The following is a 13,215-nucleotide window of genomic DNA, read 5'->3' as shown; positions in this document are numbered from 1 at the left end:
CTATAAACTATATGAAAGGAACACAATTATGCAATGAGTTTATCTCTGATCCACTTTAAGTAGTTGTTTTGTAAGTGATCCAGTCCTCCTAAATCTCATTAACTTTATCTTGCTGTTCTGCTGCAGAGTAAAATATTTTATCTACTAGCAGAATGTGGTCCAGCCTGTTTTCAAGCAAGGAATATAATTTCACTTATTTTCCAAGTAAAGGCTATAATCCAATTTGCAGCTAAAGGTGGCCATATATCTTAAGGAGCGTACACACGTCGGATTTTTCCAAGCGACTGGTTGTTTGGACGTCTGAACGACCGGAGGTTTGGACGTCAAATCGGGCTTGTGTACAGACGGTCGTTCAGCTGATAAGATTGGATCCGTCAAAACCAGTCTTATCAGCTGAACGACCGTTTGTACACACGCCCGATTTGACATCCAAACGACCGGTCATTCAGACGTCCAAACGACTGGTCGTTTAGAAAAATCCGACGTGTGTATGTACAATGATGAACGGATTTGACTAAAAGACAGATCCCTCTCTGGTCGAATCTCATCAGAGAGATCTGTTGCCTTCCCATACACCGCAGGCCGATTACCAGTCGTTTTCAGCGACAAAACTTTTGGCATTTGGCCCAGTGACGCTGCATGCATCCGCCACCCCGGTTGCGTCTTCCCCCAAATGGTTTATGTGCCCCCCTTGTGCCCGTGTGTTAAGATACTTCACCGGTCATGCTGTCTCCTGAGTGTCCACTGTACTTCCGTGGGTGTTGGCATATAGCACGTGGGGCTTGTCACAAATGTGCCCCAAATCCTATATGCCGGTAGTCATGTGGGACACAAATGCGGAAGTATGGAGGACACGGCGATGGACACTCAGCGGACGACATTGATATGGGGTTCCATGGCGTTGGAACCTAATGATGCTTTGGGGGTGTTTTTCAGCCAATAGACCAGGCAACCTAATCACAGTAAACGGCACCATGAAAAAAAGAGCAATACATGAGGATTCTCAACGACAACATCAGGCAGTCTGCAGAGAAACTTGGCCTTGGGCACCAGTGGATATTTCAGCATGACAATGACCCCAAAAAACACAACAAAAGTGGTGAGGAAATGGTTAGCAGACAACAACATTAACGTTTTGGAGTGGCCCAGTCAGAGTTCTGACTTGAATCCAATTGAGAATCTGTGAAGGGAGCTAAAGATCAGGTTGATGGCAAGAAGACCCTCCAACCTGAAAGATTTGGAACTCATTGCTAAAGATGAATGGTCAAAAATACCTGTAGAGACATGCAATAAGCTAGTCTGCAATTATAGGAAGCGTTTGATTGCTGTAATAGCCAATAAAGGCTTTTCTATTCATTATTGAGAAGGGTATGAATGATTTTGGACTGGACAATTTTTTTCTCAAATGTAAATAAACACTGAGAAATGTGATTTTCCATAATAATTTCTCTTGTATATCGTCTTATTATTTTTTGGGAGACACCTATGTTCTTTCCCATAAAAAAAAAAAATCACTTGCTGGTTGAATAAAAGTAACTCTTAGTCAAAATTGGCAAGGTGTGTGTGTGTGTGTGTGTGTGTGTGTGTGCGTGCGTGCGTGCGTGCGTGTGCGTGCGTGCGTGCGTGCGTGTGTCAAGCGTTAAAGTGTAACTGTCTGGCATAAAAAAAAAAATCAATTCTTTATTTTTATCTGGTAAACAAGTTATAAGGATGCTAACCAGGCAATACAAAAGTTAAAATCACTATTACTTTTCTTGTTGATAAAATGACCATTCCCCTGTTTCCCTGACTTTTATTTGGTACACACAAAATCTGGTACGCAAAAAGGAAGTTGCAGGGCATACTGGGTGGTCCTTTTTTGCTTCTATACTTCCCCTCAGTTAACTAATGCAGCCTGATTGGCTGAAGTCGCTTTCCTGTTTTCCCCTCCCCATACCTCTGTTCTTCTCTAATTGGTCAATATTTCTCATGCTGAGACAATGCACTTTCTATAGTGAAGGGTGGGCAATGCATACACAATCAGGCAGAGGAGAGTAAGGTAGGAAGTGAATTCAGGATTGGCTTCAAATAGCCACAGTTAACATGGGAAATGCTAAGAATGATTTTCTCTTTTATTTTTTACTGTAGAAAAATCACTAAAATCAAAACGTGGACAGTGCAATACATTTGTAAGTAGAGCAAGTATTTATCTACATCGGGGTCCCCAAACTTTTTTAGTCAAGGGCCGGGTCAACATACTTTAGACTGCTGGGGGGCCGGAGTGTACATAAAATGATGTAGAAAAACATTACATTGAACCTAGGTAGTGTAAACAATGCCTGAAACACCATCCCCCACACGCAAAGCAATCAGTGTTCAAAATACATATTTTCAAAAGTCCCCCCAAAACAACCCCCTTTCCCCAGTAATTGCAAGGACTGCAAATTATCCACTTCTACACACGTGCACACACACTGCCAGAGGTGTATCTGGAGGGATGCAGGCATGACACGTGCCCCAGGCGACCTCCCTCTTCAATCATCAGGGGGGCGCAGTGCTGCTGACAGCATTCCTGAGTCTAAGGGAGTAACAATCATCCAGCAGCCTGCCCGTCTCAGCCTTTGTCATATATCTACATTACAAGCTATTGAGAGGTGAGCTCCGAAGTTTTCCCTCACTCCCTACCATGTCTCAGTCCCCTGAGATAGCAGCAGATGCCTCTGGTCTGGAGGTTACAAGATCTCACATCCATTCAGCTCTGTCATTCACACATTCCTCAGCCTTATCTCAGTGTGCTGTTTACTTACTTTTATTTATGCCACTCTCTGCACTTTAACCATTACGCTCCTGGCATCTCTGTGGCCAGATTTAACAACCTCTCTCTTGTACAGTGTACCTCAGTTGTTAAAATGCATTATATTTCTAGCTCAGTACCTATCTACTGATATTTAATAGGTTGTCAGCCTTTTATTATGTTATAATTGTCACTGCAAATGTTTCATTGCTTTCATTCATATGAGAGTGGTGGCTGCCATATTTATTTCCTTTTAAACAATACCATTTGCATGGAAATCCTGCTGATCCTTCTGGTCACTAGGGTCTAAATCACACACCTGAAACAAGCATGCAGCTAATCTTGTCAGATGTGTTATAGACCTTTGATCTGCATGCTTGTTTAGGGTCTATGGCTAAGGCAGGGATCACACTTGTTTTTCAGTTTTCAACTCAGCTTTTTCTGCGCACATTTTCTGCACACCAAGTGTGTTTCTATGCAGAAAAACGTGTGCTTTTTTTCACAACAGTTAATGTAATTGATACAGAAAACTGACAAAATGAGCAGAATTATCATGCAGAATGTCAGGTTTTTTTTCTGTGCAAGAAAAACACATTAAGTGTGAACTAGCCCCTTGATTAACATGAGTTTTCAGTTCTTCTGTGCAGAAAAACGCATATGAAAACAGTAAAGTATGTTCCCTGCCTTAAAGGGAAGGTTCAGGGAGGGTGGGTAAAAAATAAAAATCAATTTCCACTTACCTGGGGCTTCCTCCAGCCCGTGGCAGGCAGGAGGTGCCCTCGCCGCCGCTCCGCAGGCTCCCGGTGGTCTCCGGTGGCCGACCCGACCTGGCCAGGCCGGCTGCCAGGTCGGGTCGGCCACCGGAGACCACCGGGAGCCTGCGGAGCGGCGGCGAGGGCACCTCCTGCCTGCCACGGGCTGGAGGAAGCCCCAGGTAAGTGGAAATTGATTTTTATTTTTTACCCACCCTCCCTGAACCTTTCCTTTAAAGTATTAGAGGCAGAGGATCAGAAGGATAGCCTCATTTATTTCATAGTGACTGTCACATTCTGGTATTTGTGTGTTCTGAATGCATGATGGGGTTACCCTGTCCAAAAAGGTTAGGTAGGATGGTGTGTGTGTGTGTGTGTGTGTGTGTGTGTGTGTGTGTGTGTGTGTGTGTGTGTGTGTGTGTGTGTTTTGCAGAACCAGAAATAATGTTTTGTTTTTTTTGTGTGCGTTTTAAAACAGGTCAACCGTCGAAGGTTCCTCCTGTGTGTCCCCCTACTGGCTCTGAGCTATGTTATTTACATCAGGTCTCTAATGTGAGTATTAAAACACATCTACTGTTATTTAAGTCCTTTATCATATAAATGAAGCAGTATTCTTGGGCTCAGTTAAAACTGTCCTAATTTGTCTTTAATTACTGTATTTAGACTTTAATACAGAGTTTATGGTAAGTATACAATGTGGGGTGTGGCGAACATTACGGACAGTCGTGCGCAATCACCAACGATTTTCGTATGGTCCTGCACAATTACTGTCAGTCCTGTGTAAATGTACAATAGATGTCTTTTTCCGTCTCTTCTCCTAAAAACAGAGCCCCTCACCCCCTCCACCTCCTCCAGCTTTTCACACGTAGCTGGTGACGCATACGTGTTACAAGTTAGGACCAAATGGTGGCCATGGAGTAGCTTCAGCAGACTCAGCAGATAACAATCAGTCCCTTTGCTTCCCGCCAAAAACTGTTAGCAGACAATAGACCAATTTCATTTATTAATAATTCAAGATGTGATTATCGCAGTCAAAAGACAAATATATTTTCGGGTTCCTAAAAATCAGCTTAATAATTAATCCAATTTCTAACCAGTTAGCTGCCAGGGGGACTCAACTACTCCTTACTAGCAGACCACACGTGCTAATCTAACGGTATTTGGTGTCATCGGATCACACATCGGCCGCAGGTTATGAATCTGCCCTCGGATTCGCTGTGCGCCAATGCAGACAGAAATGGCGTAGGTTATTGGTGAATTGTGTCATTTTAGAATTGCACAGAATTCCTGCCCCTTTTGCTGACCAGGAGGTAACCCCACCTTAAACACACCTACTTTCCATTTAGTGACAGCCCAAAACTCAGGTCCTATAAAAGTGGGGCGGGAACAAACCCGCCCAGTTCTCCAAATTCCATCGACCAGGAAAGTCCATGCAGGCGTTTAAGGAGAGCCGACGCATGCTGTGTTCAAGGACCCTTAACATTAATGCCTACTTTTAAACTGGACTCTTTTTCTTCATTCTTCAAATGGACTGCTCAGCATAACTAAGTAAGAATTTTCTGATTTTATTCCTTTTTTATTTCTAAGCTCTGTGTGTATATGTTAATTGGTGTATATAACTGTATGTAATGCATTTTTGTTATTAAACGTTTTAAAAATCGTTTAGCGGTTATGACCTGTTGCTGAACATACACAATCGTACCTATTCTCCTGAAATCGCTACCCTGTGTTTAATAGAAATGTACATTTATAACCCGCATGCGAGAATCCGGCTCAGATATAACGATCTGACCCAGGTTCCTGCATACTACAAAGGGATAATAGAGCGTTCTCCAAGTCCTAGCATAATTACAGTAGCGGGCTGTGTAACTCGCTTGGTGGCAGATCTTTGAATTGTATGTGTGAGGTGAATCCGTTGGCGTCCAAACACTCCCTTCGCGAGTCAGTTCATTAAATTGCGAAGTCGGGTTTACGCTTCGTGATGGACAACATGACAGTGTTAGAGGATTTCTGACTCTGATCGATTGACCCCATCCGCAGACCGGCCTTGCGGTCTGTGACATGGGGTTTAGGACTTTTTTTTTTTTGCCAGGACTGTTTTTAACATTGGCTCTCCAGCAACCAGAAACTACTAGTGATGGGTCGTTCGAACGAGCCGGCTCTTTGCTGCGAACGACAAAAGCCGGTTCTCAGTTTTGAAAGAGCCGATGCCTCAGCCGCCCCACACAGCTCTGATTTGCTGTGTAATAAAGGGCGCTGAGGCATGCTGGGAGATGTAGTCCTCCTATTGCAGCTTGTAGGCGTGTATGGGGCGGAGCACAGCAGTTGCAGGAGGGATTGCCCCAGTCAGAGAAGCAGTCTGGAGTTGTCATGGAGACGGGGCGGGGCTTTTACTCCGATTCTGAGTGGTGTCTAGTGATATTTAATGAAGAGCCGATTCAGAGCCGTAAGAGCCGGTTCTTTAATGGGAGCCGATTCAGAAGAGCCGATTCTCTGAGAAGAGCCGGAATTCCCATCACTAGAAACTACACTTATCTGGCATCAGCCAATCCCCGTTAGTGCCGGTTAATGGGGGTTTTACTGTACAAAGACTTTCCATCCAGTAGTCCTACTGTAAGTGTTGGTGATTGTATAAAGGCACTTACACACGCTCAACCAAACCGCCTGACTCTCGTCAGATTTCAGCCTATTGGGCAACAATCAGGTGTGTATATGCGCGTCAAAGGACTAGGCGGGGGCGGTTTGCTTAATCCATCCAGCTGATCAACTCGGACGACTTGCAGAATGCAGTTGGCCACGTGTGTAAAACATTATTTGAACAACGTACTTGTTTTGAATGCGGCTATGTCGTGCAGTCCTCCGTTTGCATGAGAACGCAGTTTGTAAATGAGTTGGTCGTTCAGTTGGTTGGTGTGCTGAAGATACAAGTCGTGTAAATGGTTTGTCGTGGGGTCAGTTGTGTCGTGGAGTTAGTTGTGCACTTTGTTGGACGTGTGTATGTACTTGTTGTCACACTCACCAACTGGGTCATCCACGGGGCTCTCGGGTGCGTCCTCTAGTGCGCTCGCGCGGGGGCTCTCTGGTCCTTGTAGTCCCTCTCTCAGCACGGCGTTTGGTGCTGCGCGCAGCGTGCGTGCGCAAAGCACAGCGCACGCGTCTGCGCGCGTGCGCAAAGTGTTGCGCGCGCATGCGCAAAGAGTTACGCGCGCCCTGCGCATGCGCAGAGCACTAATTTCGGTGCCAATGCACAGTATAAAAGCAGCACTGCCCCTAACTGCAGTGCTGCTCGTTCTGACAGTTTGGCTAGCCTGTTGGTGAACCGTTGTTCCAGTCCTGCTATTATCTTGATCTGATCTCCTGTTGTGACCTTGGCCTGTGACCCCGACAACTACTGATCTCCGCCTGCCCTGATCTTTGGCTTGTCTTCTGGATTACCGTTGTCTGCTGCCCGCCCTGACCCTTGGCTTGTGACCCCAACTACTGCTGATCTCCGCCTGCCCCGACCTTTGGCTTGTGACCCCGACCTACGCTGATCTCTGTTTACCCTGGACCTCCGGATCTCATCTGACCACGCTTTCTCCACTATTAGTGTCTCTGTTCTCCCAACCACTTGCTGAGGTAATCCCAGTAGTGACCTGGTAGGGCACTAGGCAGCTAAGTTCCACATCCCCCTCCTGGGGGTGTGGTCCTGCACTCTCCTCAAGGGTGTGTGGGTGAAGACCCGTGGTAACCTAGACTCCACTACTGGGTAAAGCCTCTTCCATTGTGGGAAGGTCAACAGGGACTGAAGAGAAGTTCCAGTCAGTCCTTGACACCTGTACTGTTTTAAAAGTAGATCCCTATTGGTAAAAGGCAGTATTGATGCCTCCCCTGATGCTGAGGGTCCTGGAACTCCTCTAACATGGCTGTTGGCTAAGTACCCCATACCAGAAACCCAAATTAACCCGAATACCACACTTCAGCACCCGAACAAGGGGACAGAGTCACAGGAAGTTATCGAACTTGTGCATCACATGACTCTGATACTTCTGGCTTCGGCGGAAGAAGCATTGGAATCATGTGAAATGCACCGTGCAGCATGTGTGTACGTGAACTCCCTGTGATCCTGTTTTTTTTTTTTTTTTTTTCCTCGCCCACATATTTAGAAGCAACCCTATTGATTTCAATAGGCTGCGATTACCCATCTGAATTTGTGTGCGAGGAATTGCTCCGAATCGCCCCTAGTGGAAACGAGCCCTTAGGGGCTTCATAGCAATGAGGACTAATGCATTGGTGCACCGTAGCAGCACAGATCAGAGGCCGGGGATCGTCGATCTGCCTTACGGCGCTGCTGCACAGCAGCGTCGTATGATGTAAACTAGAGTGACCAGATTTTTGAAGGCTCAACCTGGGATGGGGGGGGGGGGCGAAAAATAGGGGATGCGAAAAATGTGGTGTCTGCAGCGCGCGTGAAATGGGCGTGGCCATGACATTCTATGGGCGGAGCTAACGTAATGATGCAACAGCGAGGCATAAGAAAGCAGTGTTTACGCCGTGATGTGGTCAAACGTGGATTCACATCATAGGTGTGCAGAAACTGTGTGATGCTATTTAATAGTATGCCATAACCCCAAAGCAGCAAACACAGCCAACTATGACCATTAAATAATAAATGCAGCAACAGTTACCCCAGACACCACGCAATGGGCAACATTTCAGCACAAAATATACGCATTGCGGGCAACATTTCAGCACAAAATAAACGCATTGCGGGCAACATGTCAGCATAAAATAAACGCAATGGGGGGAAACATGTCAGTACAAAATAAACGCAATGGGGGCAAACATGTCAGTACAAAATAAACGCACTGCGGGCAACATGTTAATACAAAATGAACGCACGGCGGGCAAGCATGTCAGTACAAGATAAACGCACTGCGGGCAAACATGTCAGTACAAGATAAACGCACTGCGGGGCAAACATGTCAGTACAAGATAAACGCACTGCGAGCAAACATGTCAGTACATGATAAACGCACTGCGGGCAAACATGTCAGTACATGATAAACGCACTGCGGGCAAACATGTCAGTACAAGATAAACGCACTGCGGGCAAACATGTCAGTACAAGATAAACGCACTGCGGGCAAACATGTCAGTACAAGATAAACGCACTGCGGGCAAACATGTCAGTACAAGATAAACGCACTGCGGGCAAACATGTCAGTACAAGATAAACGCACTGCGGGCAAACATGTCAGTACAAGATAAACGCACTGCGGGCAAACATGTCAGTACAAGATAAACGCACTGCGGGCAAACATGTCAGTACAAAATGAACACAATTTGGGCAAATATGTCAGTACAAAATGTGGGCAAACACTTCACCTGCAAGAAAAAGCATTTACTCACCTGGCAGAAGACGTCCCCTCACGCAGCCGGCCTCTGGTGTGTGCAGCTCCCCCTGGCCTGGACGATCTTCAATCTCCCGCTCAGCTTCTCACAGGCAGAGCAGGGCTACGGCAAGATGGCGTCCGGAGGCGGAGCCCTGTACTGGAGACAAATAGTCTCCAATACAGGGCTCCGCCTCCGGACGCCATCTTCCCGTAGCCCTGCTCTGCCTGTGCCTGCCGGAGGTGAACATTGCAGGCTGGAGCGGGGCTGCGGGGAATGAACTAGCGCAGCGTCTAGTAGACGCTGCGGCTAGTTCACTGTACGGTGGCCAGAGTCCCGAGGCCGGGACGTCCCGCTGCTAAAAGCGGGACGTTTCCCGGGACCTCATGCAGCCTGGGACAGCGCCCCCCAAAGGCGGGACGCGTCCCGGGTAAAGCGGGACGTATGGTCACCGTATGTAAACAGCGGGGATTTCTTCCTCGTGTGTTTACATTTTGCCGGCGAGCCGCGATCGGCGGCTCTCCGGCTGTTCACAGAGACAGCCTCCGTGAACGGACATGGAAAGGCCGCTCGAACGAGCGGCCGTTTCCATGCCATGGAAACTTGCAGACGACCAGTTTACGCCAATCGGCGTTAGCTGGTCGTCAAGAGGTTAACCTTTTGAGGACTGCCATAGGTAAATCCTATGTTGCACCTGGCTGTCTAAGCCTAATGTGGCATAGGATTTACTCCGCCTGCCGTTTCTGCTCCTGACTCGATCGTGCGCACCCGTGATCAGGAGCCATCACGATTGTCTTGTGATCACGTGATCAGTACGATCTCTGGCAGATCGTAGTGTTAACCATTAGAGCTGCGGCAGTAGGGGGGAAGAAGAGGATCTACTCACCTTCCTGACATTCCCCCGGCGCTTCCCTCCGCTCTGGCCCGGCATCCCTGCTCACTCTAACATAAGTGTCAGGTCCCGGCTTGATGACGTCATCAAGCCGCGACCCGGAACTTAGCATCAGTACGAGCGGGGACAACGGCCAGAGCGGAGGGGTCCATAGCTGCTCATGGCTGGAGTCTGGGAGGTGAGTAAAGGCTGCTGGCTACAGGGGGGCCCGTGGCTACAAGAGGGACACCATGCCCAGGGATCCGGCTGCCTGACCCCCACCCCCAAACACACCCCCCATGCCTGTTCCTTAAGTGGGGTTAGGCCGCCTGTCCCGAAAGGGTTAAAGGAAATATCAGGCAAATTAATAAAACCAGATTTACTTACCTGGGGCTTCCTCCAGTAGACAGTATTTATATTAAAAGGGGAAGAAACCTAACCTGGAGATTAAGAGAACAATATGCTGCTGGATACATAAATTACAGACAGGCCACCAGTTACTACAGGCTTCTACCGTGTATGCAAGTAATTTAAAATTTTTACTTATTTTTTTTAAGGAAATATCAGGAAAATAAATAAAAACAGATTTACTTACCTGGGGCTTCCCCCAGCCCCTGGAAGCTTGTGTGTTCCTCACTGCAGTTCCATTCCCAGTATATCTCCCGGGGTTCCCTCCGTAGCAGCTGCTGACCCGGGGAGGTTGGCGGCTACTGGGCCCGCCGCTTGCAGTCACACTCCCGTCGTCAGGAGCATTCTGCGCAGGCGCAGTACTTCCTGTCAACGGGAGCATGACCATAAGCCAGCAGTTGCTACGGAGGGGACCCCGGGCGACCGACTGGGAACGGAGCTGCGGCGAGGGACACATAAGCTTCCAGGGGCTGGAGGAAACCCCAGGTAAGTAAATCTGTTTTTTATTAACTTGCTTGATATTTCCTTTTTTTTTAACTTATTTTTTTTAATTACACGGGGGAATCCTGTAGTAACTCATAGCTGGCCTGTCATTTTATGCATCCAGCAGATATATTGTTCTCTTAATCTCCGGATTAGGTTCCCTGTCTTATTACTATAAATACTGTCCACACCCAGAAACTGGAAGCCTTATAGTATCACTGTGATGATGCCGAGAGATTACATTTCTACGTATTAGACAAAGTCAAGTCCTCATGATCAAAGTAATCTTAAGTCATTAATAAAAAGGTGAAACTTAATGAGAATATGGTGCTTTAGTCCATTTTAGATTGTAAGCCTTGGCAGGGCCTCCCCCCTCCCTTAGTGTGTCCTGCTTAATTTTACTACCCCCAGCAATGACACCCTTCTCATGGACTAACTTGTACTTGTTTTGCCGGGTCTCTGTAAACCGCATTTTATACCCTGATTGTATGTATAACCTTGTGCTATGTTGTATAACCGTTTGCTACCTCTCTGTCTGTCACCCCTTGTTGCAATGTATGTATCCCTATTTATTGTCCAGCGCTGCATAATATGTTGGCGCTTTATAAATACAATAAATAATAATAATTTATTTCAGTAATCCAACATAAAAGGTGAAACTAATATATAAAATAGACTCATTACATGCAAAGCAAGATATTTCAAGCCTTTATTTGTTATATAATGATGATTATGGCTTACAGCTTATTGCGAACCACAAAATCTAAATCTCAGACCATTAGAATATTGTGAAAAGGTTCAATATTGTAAGCTTAAAGGGAGCCCAAGCCAATCTTTAAAAAAGTGTTTCACTTACCTGGGGCTTCTACCGCCCTGTGCCCACGCCGGATCAAACCGATCCTCCGTTCCCCCGCAGTGAGTCAGTTTAGTTTTTGATGACTTGCCTGTGTGGCCCTGGCCATGCACAAACTCTATCCTGCCCCCAGGAGCGTCCTGCGCAGACCGAGAAAATCTCATATTGCGCATGCGCAGGATGTTCCCAGTGGCGGAAGCGTGATCAAGGGATGAGCATGGCCAGGACTGCACAGGCACAGTGGCCATCAACTGGCAAGTTGTCAAAAACTCAACTGCCTCACTGTGGGGGAATGGAGGATTGGTTTGTCCCAGCATTGGCACAGGGTGGCTGCAGGGGGCTGGTAAAAGCCCCAGGTAAGTGAAACGCTTATTTTATTTTATTTTTAAGATCAGTTTAGGTTCTCCTTAAAGTGTTGAACTCTAATCAGCTAATTAATCCAAACACCTGCAGAGGGTTACTATTTAATGTTAGTTTCACCTTTTTAAGTTGAATTACTGAAATAAATGGACTTTTGCACAATATTCTGATTTTTCAAGTTTCACCTGTACTTAACACGGTTAAGGAAGGCCTCTGGATAGTCCAGCAGCTTCCTTCCTTAAAGAAAACCTGAACTGAAAATTAAAAGTCAAAATAAACATACACAAGTCATACTTACCCCCCGTGTAGTCTACTCATCTCTTTCTCCTCTCCTGCGTCCTGTTTGTCCACTGTGATCAAGTGAATTCTTCGTTCTCCATTTTGAAAATGGCCATTACCCCATAACAGCTTTCCGGTCAGCACACTGTTAAACTATAACATTGCGCACTTGAGTCATAGGGAAACATAGACATTACCTGGCACATCAGTTTTCCTCTCAGCTATAACTGACAGCAACTGATAAATAACTGACAGCAACTGATATACAGTGGAGGAAATAATTATTTGACCCCTCACTGATTTTGTAAGTTTGTCCAATGACAAAGAAATGAAAAGTCTCAGAACAGTATCATTTCAATGGTAGGTTTATTTTAACAATGGCAGATAGCACATCAAAAGGAAAATCGAAAAAATAACCTTAAATAAAAGATAGCAACTGATTTGCATTTCATTGAGTGAAATAAGTTTTTGAATCCCTACCAACCACTAAGAGTTCTGGCTCCCACAGAGTGGTTAGACACTTCTACTCAATTAGTCACCCTCATTAAGGACACCTGTCTTAACTAGTCACCTGTATAAAAGACACCTGACCACAGAATCAATCAATCAAGCAGACTCCAAACTCTCCAACATGGGAAAGACCAAAGAGCTGTCCAAGGATGTCAGAGACAAAATTGTAGACCTGCACAAGGCTGGAATGGGCTACAAAACCATTAGCAAGAAGCTGGGAGAGAAGGTGACAACTGTTGGTGCGATTGTTCGAAAATGGAAGGAGCACAAAATGACCATCAATCGACCTCGCTCTGGGGCTCCACGCAAGATCTCACCTCGTGGGGTGTCAATGGTTCTGAGAAAGGTGAAAAAGCATCCTAGAACTACACGGGAGGAGTTAGTGAATGACCTCAAATTAGCAGGGACCACAGTCACCAAGAAAACCATTGGAAACACATTACACCGCAATGGATTAAAATCCTGCAGGGCTCGCAAGGTCCCCCTGCTCAAGAAGGCACATGTGCAGGCCCGTCTGAAGTTTGCCAATGAACACCAGAATGATTCTGTGAGT

The 13,215-nt window shown here is 46.3% G+C and overlaps 1 protein-coding gene across 3 annotated transcripts in view; it reads left to right on the top strand.

Annotated features, from left to right (window-relative positions):
• The window catches only part of LOC137528772 (N-acetyllactosaminide alpha-1,3-galactosyltransferase-like), a 158,296-nt gene that overhangs the window by 106,584 nt on the left and 38,497 nt on the right, over positions 1–13,215 (top strand). For all 3 annotated transcript variants that reach the window (XR_011023462.1, XM_068250336.1, XM_068250337.1), the window contains exon 2: positions 4,004–4,077. Coding sequence is in view for 2 of the 3 variants with exons in the window: in XM_068250336.1 (XP_068106437.1) it covers positions 4,004–4,077 (74 nt within the window). In the remaining variant the exon portion in view is untranslated. The remainder of the gene's footprint in view (positions 1–4,003; positions 4,078–13,215) is intronic.

The sequence above is a fragment of the Hyperolius riggenbachi genome, chromosome 8 (assembly GCF_040937935.1).
Source record: "Hyperolius riggenbachi isolate aHypRig1 chromosome 8, aHypRig1.pri, whole genome shotgun sequence".
NCBI classification, from domain to species: domain Eukaryota; kingdom Metazoa; phylum Chordata; class Amphibia; order Anura; family Hyperoliidae; genus Hyperolius; species Hyperolius riggenbachi.
Note: the sequence above shows the minus strand (reverse complement) of the source record. Positions and strands in the feature narration are given on the sequence as shown.